At 44.5% G+C, this 15,493-nt stretch overlaps 1 protein-coding gene across 1 annotated transcript in view; it reads right to left on the bottom strand.

The window, feature by feature from the left end:
* MMD2 (monocyte to macrophage differentiation associated 2) overlaps positions 1-15,493 on the bottom strand; it is a 36,735-nt gene that overhangs the window by 11,678 nt on the left and 9,564 nt on the right. The window contains exons 2-3 of the mRNA XM_053365489.1: positions 1,174-1,255; positions 460-620 (exon numbers count right to left, since the gene is read on the bottom strand). Coding sequence (XP_053221464.1) covers positions 460-620; positions 1,174-1,255 — 243 coding nt within the window. The remainder of the gene's footprint in view (positions 1-459; positions 621-1,173; positions 1,256-15,493) is intronic.

Genomic DNA, 15,493 nt, shown 5'->3' on the forward strand with positions numbered 1-15,493 from the left:
AGGATGTTAATAAACAATATACAGTGGTACCTCGTGTTAAGTACTTAATTCGTTCCGGAGGTCCGTACTTAACCTGAAACTGTTCTTAACCTGAAGCACCACTTTAGCTAATGGGGCCTCCTGCTGCTGCCGCGCCACCGGAGCACAATTTCTGTTCTCATCCTGAAGCAAAGTTCTTAACCTGAATCACTATTTCTGGGTTAGCGGAGTCTGTAACCTGAAGTGTATGTAACCTGAAGCACATGTAACCCGAGGTACCACCGTATCCTCTCCTGCCTCCCTGAACATTCCCACAACCTGGCCGGCTGCTACGCCATCCTAGGATGGAGACCAAGAGGCCAAGGTGGTCTCTCTGCTTGCTGCTGGAAGCTGGAGAGACAGGAGGCCTGCCTTGCTCAAAGAGCAAGCGAGCTCCATTGCCGCCATCGCCCACCCTTGCGCAGCAGACGTCAGAGTTACCGCAAGTGGCTCTTCTTCCAGGAGATGGTGTGGAAGATGGTGGAGACGATGAACAAGCCAGATAGCCCAAAGCCATAGATCCAGGCAGAGATGGTCTCCCAGGGGTTGTCCGAAAGAACGTGGAGGATGGAGCTCCCCAGGATGCTGGGAATGATCCAGAACTGAGAGGAAAAGGAAAGGAAAGGAAAGGTCTTCATGTCCCCCTTGATCTGGTCACAACTAGCAGATTTCTCTCTCTCTCTTTCTCTCTTTTTTAAAAATATTTTTATTAAACAATTTCAACATAACAATTTATCAATCCAAATATTCAATTACATTATTTTTGTTGTTGGTATTTTGTTATCTTTCCATTTTTGGGCTAGTAATATTCTAGCCACTGTTGTCGCATACATGAATAACTTCTGCTCTTTTGGCAAGTCTTGGCCTCTAATGCCTAGCAAGAAAGCTTCTGGCCTTTTAACAAATGTTATATGCAATATTTTTTTCATTTCATGGTAAATCATTTCCTAAAACCTTTTGATTATTTTACAATTCCACCACATGTGAAAAACCGTGCCTTCTTTTTCTTTACACTTATATTGTAATTTTATGCTTTGAACCGCCCTGAGATCTATGGATGAAGAGCAGTAAACAAATTTATAATAATAGTAGTAGTGATAATAATAATAATAATAATAATAATAATAATAATAATAATAATAATAAACAACTCACAGCATGTGTGGCGCAATTGGCTGCATGTTCATATTCTGTGGGCTGGTATCTCCGGTTGGGCGGCACTCTGTGGTTCATAAACCTTGAAGGAGGAGAGATGGAGAAGAGAGGCGGAAGTTCAGTGAACAGGTTGGTCTGCAAGTAACAGTCTGAATCTCACTAGAATGATGGATACAAAAACTATGCAGAAATGGCAAAACAAGAAGAATAAGAAATCAAGATAACAAACTTTTTTTTTATAAAAGAGTGTAAATGGTTTATTGAATATGTACAGACAAATTGTAAACAGATAAAAAACACTGGCAGGATTATTGTAATAACTTGCAGTTACATAAGGGTAGATATTTAAAGGAGGTAAATAAATGAGTAAGTTAACTGAATTTGGATATGCAGAAGATATTAAAAATAAATTTAAGGAACCACAGAAAGAGGGGAAAGGAAGCCAAGTTCTGAAATGTCAAAATGAGTGTAAAGTCAGTGAAATGAATATATCTGAAAAGTATAAATGATTTTTTTTACAAAAAACCCCAACTAGAATGGATTCTTTGCCCACCCTCATGAGAAATGATCACTAATAATATTAATAGTAATAAAATACCAATTATATTTAAGTTAGTTCTTATAATTAATATTTATTTATTGCTAAATTTGCTGGTTGTAATTTAAGTATGTGTTGTTGTTTCTTGAAAGCTTCTCTAATTTTTTATTTTCTATAGAAATATTACATACATGCCAAAAAAGAGTAGTTATACAAATAATACAGGTTACGGAATACCAAAAGCTACTAATAAGAAAAAAATACAAAAAATAAGAAAATGATACATATTGAAAAGAAAAAGAAAGAAGAGATTTTTTTTAAAGTCAAAAGGAAAATAGAAGTTGTTGACTTCCTTTGACCACTATACAGTTTATATGATATTATATCTTTAGTTGTCTGTAATCATTTTGCATTAATTAACTTACAATATTTTAAGCAAAGAAACCAAACACATACATAAAAATTTATAATGTTTCTTTATGTATGTGTTTGGTTTCTTTGCTTAAAATATTGTAAGTTGCTTTGCATTGCTGTGGTGAGGAGAGAGCAACTGGTAGATTTAATAAATATGGACAAAGGACATTTGGTATACTGTAATAGACAATTTTCATCTTGGCAAAAGTTATGGAAGGAAGACTTAAAGTTTACAGCGTGCTAAACGTTGAAAGAAAACTATACAAAAATTATTTGGCGATCACTCGTAGCCGAGTAAGATTGTCTTCCATAAACACGGTTTTAACAATGAGTCGATGTACCGTTGACATTTGACACCTACGAGGTTACCAAAAATGTATAGAACTGCTACCAGTATATGTTGGAAATGTAAAGAAAGAGAAGGCACTTTCTACCACATGTGGTGGACATGCAAAATAACGAAAGCTTTCTGGGAAATGATATATAATGAGTTGAAAAATATGTTCAAGATAACCTTTGTGAAAAAACCAGAAGCTTTTCTATTAGGAATTAGAGGTGATGAAATACCAAAGGACTTGAAAAGACTATTTATGTACGCGATGACAGCTGCAAGGATGCTTTTTGCACAGAGATGAAAAGAAGACAAAGTCCCAACCAGAGAAGAACGGAAAATCAAGATGATGGACCATGCCGAAATGGCAAAATTAAATAAACAAACAAACCCCTGTGTTGCAAAGAGTACGTCAGCAATGTCTATGCAACACATAGCTGCCAAGTGTCCCTTATTTGAAGGGACAGTCCCTTATTCCAGCGCCATGCCCCGCTGCTGTCCCTTATTGATGGATGTCCCTTAAATGTCCCTTAAAGGATGTCCCTTAAATTTCAAAGGAAGCAGCTCCTCTCCCTCCCTCCCTGCTGGCCAGGGAGGAGGGAGGATCCAACTGTGTTGCTTGGCTGTGTTACTCACCCAATAAGAAGTCTAAGAACGACTGGGGGGTGGAGCTTGCATGTCTTGTGTGTGGCTAGTTAATGCAAGCTGAGGGGTTTTTTGAATGCTGGACGCCATTTTGTTGCATGTGCTGCTGCAAACTTTGCAGTGCAAAGCCAGACCGGGGAGCCATCTTAAGTTGAGGCTGCATAGGCCTTGTGGTGCATGTGATTCAGATTCTAGTCAGTTGAACCTCTGGTTACAAAGTTGGTTGGACAGTGTTCTCGAAGCTACCAGCATGAGTTTGACCAGACTGCAGGAAGACAGGAAGACTGGAGTGCCTGGAACAGGTGAGGCTGCAGGTCCCTTATTTTAGCTGCTGGTCCCTTATTTTCAAGGCTGCTGGTCCCTTATTTTCAAATCTGTAAGTTGACAGCTATGATGCAACACAATGACCATGTACATACGGAATAGACAATCTTTATAGAATTCCTTCAAACCATAACAAGTACAAAATGAAATCTTTAGTCTCAAAGTCTCTGAAAATCTTTAAATGAAGCAAGGTACCAGACTTAGTACGATGAAAGACAAGCTGTGTATTCCAGATATTGACTACTGTTTTGTAGAATTCTTCATCAACATGGTGGCTACATTATTACATGAGCACTGTTCCACAGCATTTGATATTTTCATTTACATACATTCATTCGAAATAAGATAGGTTTATGAAGCAATTATATATCCTCCTACCACGCTGACGAAGAATTCTACGAAACAGTAGTCAATATCTAGAATCACTGATCAGTGTTGGACATCATATTTGCTGAATACACAAAGCTTCACAGCTGGGCACCACAATTTAAGTTGACAAGCTAGAAGGTGTGCAGAGGAGGGAGACCAAGATTATCAAGGGTCTGGAAACCAAGCCTGATGAGGAGCAGTTGAAGGAGTAGCCTGGATGTTTAGCCTGGAGGAGACTGAGAGGAGACAGGATAGCCATCTTCAAATATCTCAAGGGCTCCTACATGGAAGATGGAGCCAGCTTGTTTTCTCCTGCTCTGGAGGGTAGGACCTGAACCCATAGCTTCAAGTTATGAGAAAGAAGATTCCAAAGAAACATACGGGGGGGGGCACTTTCTGCCAGCAAGAGCCACTCAACTATGGAACCGTCTCCCTTGGGAAGTTGTGGACTCTCCTTCCTTGGAGGTTGTTAAGCAGAGGTGGGATGGCCATCTGTCTCAGATGCTTTAGCTGAGATTCCCGCATTGCAGGTGTTGGACTGCATGACCCCTGGAGGTACCGTTCAACTTTACAATTCTGTGACCTGTCCCCTGTTTCCCTGGGCAAGACCTTCCCCCGTAGCTTCATTCCTTGCCTCGATAAGCTGTGCTAACCCACCCTAGGACTCCTTGGAAAAAGGGGAGCTAGTTGTTGTTGTTGAGTCGTTTAGTCGTGTCCGACTCTTCGTGACCCCCTGGACCAGAGCACGCCAGGCACTCCTGTCTTCCACTGCCTCCTGCAGTTTGGTCAGACTCATGCTGGTAGCTTCCAGAACACTGTCCCACCATCTTGTCCTCTGTCGTCCCCTTCTCCTTGCGCCCTCCATCTTTCCCAAAATCAGGGTCTTTTCCAGGGAGTCTTCTCTTCTCATGAGGTGGCCAAAGTCTTGGAGCCTCAGCTTCAGGATCTGTCCTTCCAGTGAGCACTCAGGGCTGATTTCCTTCAGAATGGAGAGGTTTGGTCTTCTTGCAGTCCATGGGACTCTCAAGAGTCTCCTCCAGCACCATAATTCAAAAGCATCCATTCTTCGGCGATCAGCCTTCTTGATGGTCCAGCTCTCACTTTTAATTGTGCTTTACTAATAACTCTCTTCATAAACTAGACTCCTGCGGGAAAAGTGCAAGCAGGATTCAAACACAAGAGCAACTCTCCGCTGCTGTGGTTTCCAGCAACTGGAACCCAGAGCCATTTACTGGTGGGGATGGAGGGTTTGTGGTCCTGCAAAGCGGCTCCCATCAGCTCCAGGCAGGACAGGGATGCTGGGAGCATGTGGTCCAACAGTTTTGGGTACCAGAGGTTCCCCATCTCTGCTCTCTGGGGTCTCAGGAGACAGCTCCTTTCTCTAAGTGGAGATGGCATTGGGGATGGAAGCTGGGCCTTCTGCATGCAGAGCAGGTGTCCCGCTCCTAAGCAATGGAGTCTTGCCAGGGGACCATTCATCCCCCCTTGAATGCAACAGCTAGAAAAGGGGAGGAAATACCCCCATCCACTGGCTGTCTGGCATTCGGCACAAGATATTTCCTCCCGAATCCTTGCGAGCAAACACACACACAAAGGAAGGGAATGCGGGAGGCTGGTGTTGGACTTGTCTTTGATTTTGAGGGACAAGCGGCCCTTTGTTTCTGAGCCCAGAAAGCTGGGAACTTGAGGTAATTCTTTTTAAATCTCTCTCTCTCTCCCTCTCTCTCGGGGAAGCAGGAGAAGAGAAGGGGGCGAACAGGGTTGTGAGAAGCCTTCAGCCGCCTCAACAAGCCTCCCATGTTAATCTCAGATGTTTGCCCATCTCTCCGCAATCTTTGAGGTCGGGGAGGGTTGCCAACTGTCCAGCTGCTTGCTGCTAGTGCAGCTTTGAAATTAGCTCAATTAGTAGAGGGCCTTGTTTCTCTCCACACTCTGAATGGGTTTCATTTTTCTTCTTCTTGTAATAATAATAAGATAATGCTTGAAAGCACAAGAGCTGGCAAACCAGTGTGCTGTCTACAGGGCTGAATCAATACCTTAGGGGCCCTAAGCAATGAGAAGATTTTAGTGGCACCCATATGTACAGTCATAAGGGATGTGGGTAAGGGATGCGGTTTGTAATTCAAAACCAAATTATATACATAGTAATAATTTCGTTTTGAATTACAGTGGTACCTTGGTTCTCAAACTTAATCCATTCCAGAAATCCGTTCCAAAACTAAGGCACGCTTTCTCATAGAAAGTAATGCAAAATGGACCGATCCATTCTGGACTTTTAAAAACAACCCCTAAAACAACAATTTAACATGGATTTTACTATCTAATGAGACCATTGATCCATAAAATGAAAGCAATAAACAATGTACAGCAGTCATGCAATCAAACAAAAACAAAAACGGAAAATAAACAGCAAAAACAGACAGACCTCAGCGTAACACTCAAATTGGAAGTGCGGCACTCAAAACAGAGCACATTCGGCTTCCGAAAAAAGTTTGCAAACCGGAACACTTACTTCTGGGTTTGCAGTGTTCGGGTTCCAGGTTGTTCGGTTACCAAGGCGTTTGAGAACCAAGGTACCCTTGTACATATAAAGGTAAAGGGACCCCTGACCATTAGGTCCAGTCGCAGATGACTCTGGGGTTGTGGTGCTCATCTCGCTTTATTGGCCGAGGGAGCCGGCGTACAGCTTCCGGGTCATGTGGCCAGCATGACTAAGCTGCTTCTGGCGAACCAGAGCAGCGCATGGAAATGCTGTTTACCTTTCTGCCAGAGTGGTACCTATTTATCTACTTGCACTTTGACATGCTTCCAAACTGCTAGGTTGGCAGGAGCAGGGACCAAGCAACGGGAGCTCACCCTGTCGCAGGGATTCGAACCACTGACCTTCTGATCAGCAAGTCCTAGGTTCTGTGGTTTAACCCACAGCGCCACCTGTGTCCCTATACAAGTGACAATAAAGTATTTCAATTTCAATTTAATTCATTCAGGTGGCAGGATCCCCCTCTCCGTATGTTCTTCTGAAATGCAACAGGTTTGTCCCCTCCGAGGCACCAGAGTTGCCTAATTCTTTGCCTCACTACATTCAGCTGGCCTCTCACTATGCCCCTTTCATTACCAGGTAGAGACATTTCCACCAGATTGCTTATATGGAAAGAAATGAAGGGAACGAAAACAGGCCCCTTTGACCTCCACAACTGAGAGTTGCTGTGTGTGTGTGTGTGTGTGTGTGTGTTTTGACCCTCTTGCCCCCGGTCTCGTGTGCTTTTCTCGCTCTTGCTGCCAAACCACGTTGAATTTTGCTGATGGGGTTTTCAAGCGCCACCCCCAAAGACCACGATGCATTTCTTTTTCTAAGCGTGGGTTTGAAACGATTGATCGGTAAGCCGCCTTGAGGGTCCCGTCTGCGTCAAGGAATCCATTAATAAACTCGGGGGCTGGCTTCCCCAGGCTTGGGGAAACGGATTGACACTGATGGAACTCAAAGCCTCTTTATGTATCCCATTCCGCGCCCCACGTCTCCCTCAGATCCAGGTTCCCGGTTCAAAAAGAGACCTCCAGGCTGCCTCCCCTCAAAGCATTTCTCCTCCACACAGCGCAGCAAATAGCTCTGAGACAACAGCGCATTATTCTCCTGTTGTGGTTGCCCAGCAACCTTGGGCGCCTCACTAGAACCCCCCATTTGGGTGATGTGGGGGAAATGAAATCCTTTCTGTGTCTCCTGGGCACCCAGGGCTTCAGAGTGATGTCACGGTTTCCACAGAAACATACAGGAGGTTATTTTTTTTAATTAAAAAAAAACACCCCTAAACACTGTTCTTTTATTTATACGCATTTAAGCTCCCCTTCTTGGGAGAAAAGCAATGACAAACCTAGATAGCATCTTAAAAAGCAGAGACATCACCTTGCCAACAAAGGTCTGTATAGTTAAAGCTATGGTTTTCCCAGTAGTGATGTATGGAAGTGAGAGCTGGACCATAAAGAAGGCTGATCACACGACTAAACGACTAAACAACAACAACAACAAAAGTAATAGAGAAATTAAGAAATGTAAATTAAGTGATAAAGATTGAAAAATCTTCAGATGCGGTTGATGGAAGTCCAGAACAGTATATAAGATAAGAAAGTATGGTATATGATTTTTGGAAATTATTTGTAAAACTATATTTGAATGCATGCATGGCAGGAAGGCATTAATTTTAATGCATGCAGTGCACTTAAAGAAAATGTTATGAAAATGATGTAGAGATGGTATTTAACACCAGCAAAACTGGCTAAAATGTTCAAGACAAGAACCAATGCATGTTGGGAATGTAAGGAAAGGGAGGGTATTTTCTACTACCACATGTGGTGGACTGGTAAAGAGGTAAAGGCTTTCTGGGAAATGGTGTATAATGAGCTAAAGAAAATGTTTAAAAATCCTTTTGTTAAAAAACCAAAGCCTTTTTATTGGGGATAGTGGGTGAAGAGATACCAAGGGAAGATAAAAGACTGTTTATGTATGCAACAACTGCGGCAAGAATTCTTTTAGCCCCAAAATGGAAACAAGAAGAAGTACCAACGAAAGATGAGGGGCAGATGAAGATGATGGACTTTGCAGAACTGGCAAAGCTGATGGGAAAAATCCGAAACCAGCATGATCAAGGATTCCAAAAGGACCGGAGTAAATATATACGATATTTGAAAGATTATTGCATCACCAGCAGGGTTGTCTGAAGACTTGTAATGATAAATTTCCTAACTTTCTATATTTATTTAAATTTTGAGCCGTTTTGTAATGAGTGTAATTAGAATTGGAAGACGTACAAAATGTAATGAGATAAAGGTGAATTTCGATAGCCCTGAGGCGGGAGGGAAAGAAGTCGATTGGCTCTAAAGAGCCAGGGCAGTAAAGTGGGTGATAATGATGATGTGAATGTATATAATTAAATGGAAAATAAATAAAAATAATGAATGCATGGCAGAATTTGGGGCAAGGGCAGCAGCAGCAGTGACTCAGAATGGTGCAGAATGCCGATTTTAAGATTTTAAGAAGCAGTAGGCCAATTTGGGGTGTGATTTTCATGCCTTTGGGATGAAATGAATGCCAGCAGGAAGAAAAAACAGCTAGGAAAACCAGGGTGGGGGGTAATGCCACAAGGAAGGGAAACAACAGCATGGAGAGGCTCTGAGCATCTGTCAGTGGAAGGAGTTGTCAGGGAAACCGAAGACCGAGGAAGCTAAAACGAGGAAGGCTGTGCCGCAGAAGGAGACTGGAAGGCGCAACAAATTGATGCATGTTCAGTCCCAGGCCTGCACTACCACTAAGAGAGCAACCTTTGGAGCTGGGGTCCCCAAACTAAGGTCCGCGGGCTGGATAAGGCCTGAGGAACTCATTTATCTGGCCCACGGCGCCCCCTGCCACCCGCTGCCTGCTCTTACCGGCATTGTGCTGTGCGGCACTGTGTGGCACGGCTGTCCACTTCCGGATCAGAGGAGTACCGGAAAGAGAAGAGTTTGGATTTGATATCCCGCTTTATCACTACCCGAAGGAGTCTCAAAGCGGCTAACATTCTCCTTTCCCTTCCTCCCCCACAACAAACACTCTGTGAGGTGAGTGGGGCTGAGAGACTTCAAAGAAGTGTGACTGGCCCAAGGTCACCCAGCAGCCGCATGTGGAGGAGCGGGGAAGCGAACCCGGTTCACCAGATTACGAGACTACCGCTCTTAACCACTACACCACACTGGCTCTATTTCACACTGGAAATAGCTTGTGTGCATGCACAAGTGTTGTGCGCATGCGCAAGTGTTATTTCCGGTGCACATCCGGGTTGAAGGAGGCCTGGGCACATGCACACAAGCTATTTCCGGTGCTCCAGAAATAGTGTGTGCGCATGTGTATGGGCACGCGCTCCCCTGTCCTCCGGCCCACTGGAGGCACCGGCCTGAGGCACGGTAAGTTTGCTGACCCCTGCTTAGGAGCCTACTTTCTAGCGTCAATGCTCAGTGGTAGGTATCCGTGCAGAAGGTCCCTCCTTCCATCTCTGACTGGCAACGTCCTCTCTCTGAGACCCTGCAGGGCTGTTGCCTGTCAGTGCAGACAACTGACAGCTAGATGGACCAGTAGACTCAGTATAAATCCATCCCCTGAGCTCCTTTCCAAATGCTGAGGCTCATCCCTGCTGCAACGTGTGTTCACTGTGGTGAGCAAAGGCAAGGGTGCCTCTGAGGGTGTGCAGAGAACCTTCCCTTCACTGCTGAGACACTGAGAACCAGAGGCTAGGGATAGCTTTCAAGCTGTCCTGCTCTCTTTGTAATCTCCATTGGCTTCTGTCTGTCTCGGGAGACGATGGAGGAGGATGGAGTCAAAAACGGTTGGAGAGTCACAGCGCCAGCTGTGGCTGTAGAAGCCAACAGGGGAAACAACATTTTATCTAACCTAAGCAATTTTCTCTAATGTGTTTTTAAAAATATGAAAAGAGCCTGCTGGATAAGACCAAGTCTCTTCCGGCATATTGACCAGATGCCCCCATGGGAAACCTATAAGCAGGGGTTTGATCAAACACTTGCAAGTAAGAAACTAAGTTGAAAGAGAAATAATAATGTGGAATGTAATTGAGTGCAAGATGTAATTACGAAAGAAAATTTGGTATAAAAACAAGACAAAAATTAAGCAGAAGTAATAAATGTTTGAAGAACCAGAAGGGGAAGTTGAGGGAAGTCACGGGGAGGGTTTTCTTTTCTTTTTTGTTTATATGGCAAATTGTGTTATTTGGTTGAATATTAAATTGTAAAAATCCAATAAAATTTGTTTTTTTAAAAAAGGAAAGGGAACCTGCAAGCAGGATTCGAACACAGGAACCCTTTCCCCTCCTGCATGTGTTTTAACAAACTCCAGTGGTGTTTAGGGAGCTTAGAGGAACTTTTACGCCCTCTTTAAAAATATTTTAAATTATCAGGGCATCAAGACAGGAAGGAAGATCGTCGTGGCGAGAGGGAGAGCATCCTGTCCTCCTGGCAGCTGCCCCAGTGTTTGTTTTCCTCATCCCTCCACAATCCTTTTTCCTTTTGTATCATGTCTTTTAGATATCAAGCACGCAGGCAGAGACTTTTAACGGTGCTCCGAAAATCTGGCATGCTTTGTAAGCGCTAATTACTGCAGCTGTTAATTATAATAGTCACAATAGCACTTGCTTGCTTAAAATCTGAAGCTGCCAGTTAGATTTGCACAACTGGCTAAGAAACTCCACTAAGTGTTGCACTCCAGGTAATGAAACCTTGATTTCAGCAAAGACCTCCTCGTACTTTTGTTCATCTGCTTGCAGCCAGCAGTCGGCCTTTTGCTAATTCCCCTCGGCTGGACTCTGGGTCTCTTTATCCTTTCGATCTGTAATCTGATAATGCTCTCGCTACAAGCTTTGAAAATAGGATTTTCTGTCTCCCTTCCCTCTTGCGCTTATAAACAGGCCACTTCTGGGTAGTGAATTACATTCTAAACCAGCAGAAAATGAATGCCACACCCACCTCAGAGGGCTGGAAATGAGCGTGGGAAAGATCTGCCCCATTCGTGGCAGCATGGAGGGCTTCGCCAGTAGAATGTGGCACAGCCTCTATTTTATATTTTAACTTTTTTTGTTTTGTAAAACAGTAAAAAAAGAAACTGCAGATCCAAAAAGGGGAGGGGAGAATTCCCAAATACAGGTGGTTTCATATTAACCAACATAAATCAAAGCAGTGGAGAAATAATAGAATCATATAATTTTCTGAACCGGGAAGGGTGGAGTATAAATAAATAAATAAATAAATAAATAAATAAATAAATATTATAATTGTTGAGTTGGAAGGGACACCAAGGGTCATCTAGTCCAACCCCCTACAATGCAGGAATCACAGCTAAAGCATTCACGACAAGTGGCCACCCAACCTCTGCTTAAAAACCTCCAAGGAAGGAGAGTTCGCCGCCTCCCGAGGAGGTCTGTTGCAATGTCAGGCAGCTCTTACATCAAAACGTTCTTCCTAACATTTAGTAGAAATCCCCTTTCTTGCCATGTGAAGCCCTGGGTTCGAGTCCTACCCTCCAGATCAGGAGAAAACAAGTCTGCTCCATCTTCCATGTAGGAGCCCTTCAGCTATCCGAAGAGGGCTCTCATATCACCTCTCTGCCTCCTCTTTTCCAGGTTGAACGCATCCCATCAATCGACAAAACAGAAAGGATTTCCAGCAGCGAGGAGGAAGAGAGATGGGTGGAAATAATCCCGTCTCTGCCAAAACACCTACGCATGTGCTCAAGCACGCATGTCCTGTCCCCTGTTTTTGAACAACCAAATGCATCTCCTACGCACCCATATGGAGCGCCAGGTGTTGAAAGGGCAGCTCTGCACAGATTCTGGCTTGCATGGGGCTCCCCGCCTCCCTCGCCCCTCCGGAAGAAACACACAATCTTTAAAATAAAAAAACAGCACAGGCACCTCTGCTAAAGGGAGGTTCGCTCGCAGGACAGACAACTGCAGGAAGGTTCATTCATCTTCCCCGGACTGTGGTTGCCAGTACATATGGCCAGGTATCCTGCAAGGCCTTGGCGATTCCTGAAAAGGGGAGCTCAGGTAGAAGAGGCAGGTGGTATGGCTACGTTTTACCCCTACTCCCCAGGAGGGGCTGGGCTTGTGGGCTGTGATACATATGTAGAAGACAAATACAACATTCCTCGTTTTCCTAGAGTGGACATGCAAGGGGATGTTTGGTCCAGCCAGTCAAAAACTTCCTGTTTCCTCCTGGACTGGGGCATCCTTCCTCTTGCATGTGACGAGAGGTGGGCGTGGCCTTACCTGTCCAGGTAACAAAAGCACAAGACACGCAGCCCTCCTCGCTTCTTCTCCATCTTCCTTTCATTCTTGTGAACTGCAGTGACTGCCAGTCTGCAGTCACTCCAATTAACCTCCCATATGGGGTAGACTCACATGTATATATCTTTGTAACTAAGTCTGCCTTCAGGGATCCAACTGTGAACTGATGATGTGAGTAAACTACTTTTATATACTTTACACAAGAGTGTGGCGTGTTTATTCTTTTAAGAGGGATATAAGGGAACTTAAAGGTAAAGGGACCCCTGACCATTAGGTCCAGTCGTGACCGACTCTGGGGTTGCGCGCTCATCTCGCTCTATAGGCCGAGGGAGCTGGCGTTTGTCCGCAGACAGCTTCCGGGTCATGTGGCCAGCATGACTAAGCCACTTCTGGCAAACCAGAGCAGTGCACGGAAACACCGTTTACCTTCCCGCCTGAGCGGTACCTATTTATCTACTTGCACTTTGACGTGCTTTCGAACTGCTAGGTTGGCAGGAGCAGGGACCAAGCAACGGGAGCTCACCCAGTCACAGGGATTCGAACTGCTGACCTTCTGATCAGCAAGTCCTAGGCTCTGTGGTTTAACCCACAGCGCCACCCGCATCCCTATAAGGGAACTTACCAGGTCACTAATATTGAAAGGCTTAAACAAGCCTGCGACCAGCTACCCGTTGTGCTTTTTAAAGGGGAATGTGAAACTCTGCTAAGAAAAGGAACTTGCTTACGCAAGTTAGGAAGGATAAGAATGCAAGAAGAACTGGATCAGGGCATTCGCCCATCTTGTCCAGCATCCTGTTCTCACTGTGGCTGACCAAATGCCCCAGTGGGAAACTAGCAAGCAGGATTTGAGCACAAGAGCAACTCTCCCCTCCTGAGGTTTTCAGCAACTGGGATTCAGAAAAATCGCTGCCTCCGACTGTGGAAGCCGAGCAGAGCCATTCTGGCTAGCAGCCCTCAATAGCTCTTTCCTCCTCCATAAATTTGTCCAATCCTCTTTTCAAGCCATCCAACATTCAACTTCATTGGATATCCACGAGTTCTGGTGTTATAAGAGAGGGGCAAAAACCTTTCTCCATGCCATGTCTAATTTTATAGTAGTACGACTCATGCAACACATTGGCGACTAATACACACACAATAATTGCCAAAATAATTATACATTCTTTAACAATCTTCTGAGAAAAATACAATGTCTTGTGCAAAACCACAGAAACTTGCGAACTACCCAGTCTAAGATGAACTTATACTGTCTGATTTCAATAGATGTTTCAAATGCTTAATTCAGTCTTTTGTTTTCTTTATCTTCATAAAGATACCAACAAAAGGTAAGTTTGGTGTAGTTCACAATACCAAAAGATGCTAGTGAAGTTGTCTAACTTTATAAGCTCCTGTCATGTCACAGTTCACGCACCCCTCTTCCCCAGAACACGCCTTTGCTCTCCAGTGAAACACCCGTTTAGAAGCCACCTCGAGGCCAAAGTAACAGACTACAACACAAACCCCAAATGTCTCCTTGAGGGCAGAGAAGTTATCCAAATGACCAAACACCCACACTTTAAGGGACCTTGCAGAAAGCACAGCCACTGGCTAGAATTTAAAAAAGAAGAGGTAGAGGAAGCAATCCTGCTTAATTGGTTAATAGGAGTCAGCTTAAAGTTCGAAGTCGGTGTGTCGTTCCAAAATGCTGAAAGCAAGGAGAAAGTTGATCAAATGATAATAATAATAAACCCCAGTTCTGCTGCATGGGAGATGGGATCAGAGCTGCGCCGACGAGTCCACCCTCCCGTGACCCACTTACACTCAACAAGTGTTAAAGTGGCAAAGAAGTGTAATTCACACTCGGCTGGGCATCCGCGGGTCACGCAAAACAAATGTAACCCATACCTCCAAGGTGGCAAAGACCAGGAGGAGGAAACAAGCGGAAAAACGGCTGGTGAGAGGCAGTAAGATAATACCCGGACGGGAACCTGATCGCTTCATAACTGACACTGCCTGCCATTTACGTCACAGCTGAATTCGGGACCACGGTCCAGGAGGTAAATCCATAATCCCCCGTCAGAGAGGAATGTGGCAAACGTCACGGTTACAAACGTGGGAGCTTCAAGGCAGCTGAGCTGAGACTGTTGGCCTCTTAAGTGCATGTTGGGGGGGGGCTGCATTCTTGCTGGCTTTGCTCACCACCCCCCCCCCTTACCACTTTCACCCCCTAGTCAACCCCCTCCTATTGGGGCCAGTCAACCCATGAGCAGCGCCTTGTTTACATATAAGCTAAGCAAGCTATAGCTTAGGGCCCCACTCTTTTGGGGGCCCCAAAAAAAATTAAAGGGGGGTAAAACTGGATGGACATTTCCAAAATATAAGATAAAAATACAAATAAAATAAAACCTACGTACAGCAACAGTGTAGGCTCCTGTGATGTAAGTAAGGGGCCCCACCTGCTAGCCTGCTCCCTCAAATATCACTGGTTTACTCCTTTCTATATATAGGGCACAAGGAGAAGGGGACGACAGAGGACGAGATGGTTGGACAGTGTTCTCGAAGCTACCAGCATGAGTTTGACCAAACTGCGGGAGGCAGTGCAAGACAGGAGTGCCTGGCGTGCTCTGGTCTAGGGGGTCATGAAGAGGCGGACACGACTAAATGACTAAATAACAACAACAGCAACAGTATATAGTGTGCCTACATTCTGCATGGACTGGTTGCACGGCAACATGTGCAAATGGCATTAGATACCTATTAGGTCCATAAATTACCATATATTCAACACAAAAAACAGCGACAATTTGTTGTTGAGAAAGGACAGCTGGATATATAAAGGGCCTCATTACCTTCAGTAGCTTAAGGCCTCATCAAACCTATATCCGGCCCTGCCCATGAGAC

This window comes from Podarcis raffonei, chromosome 14 (assembly GCF_027172205.1).
Source record: "Podarcis raffonei isolate rPodRaf1 chromosome 14, rPodRaf1.pri, whole genome shotgun sequence".
NCBI lineage: Eukaryota > Metazoa > Chordata > Lepidosauria > Squamata > Lacertidae > Podarcis > Podarcis raffonei.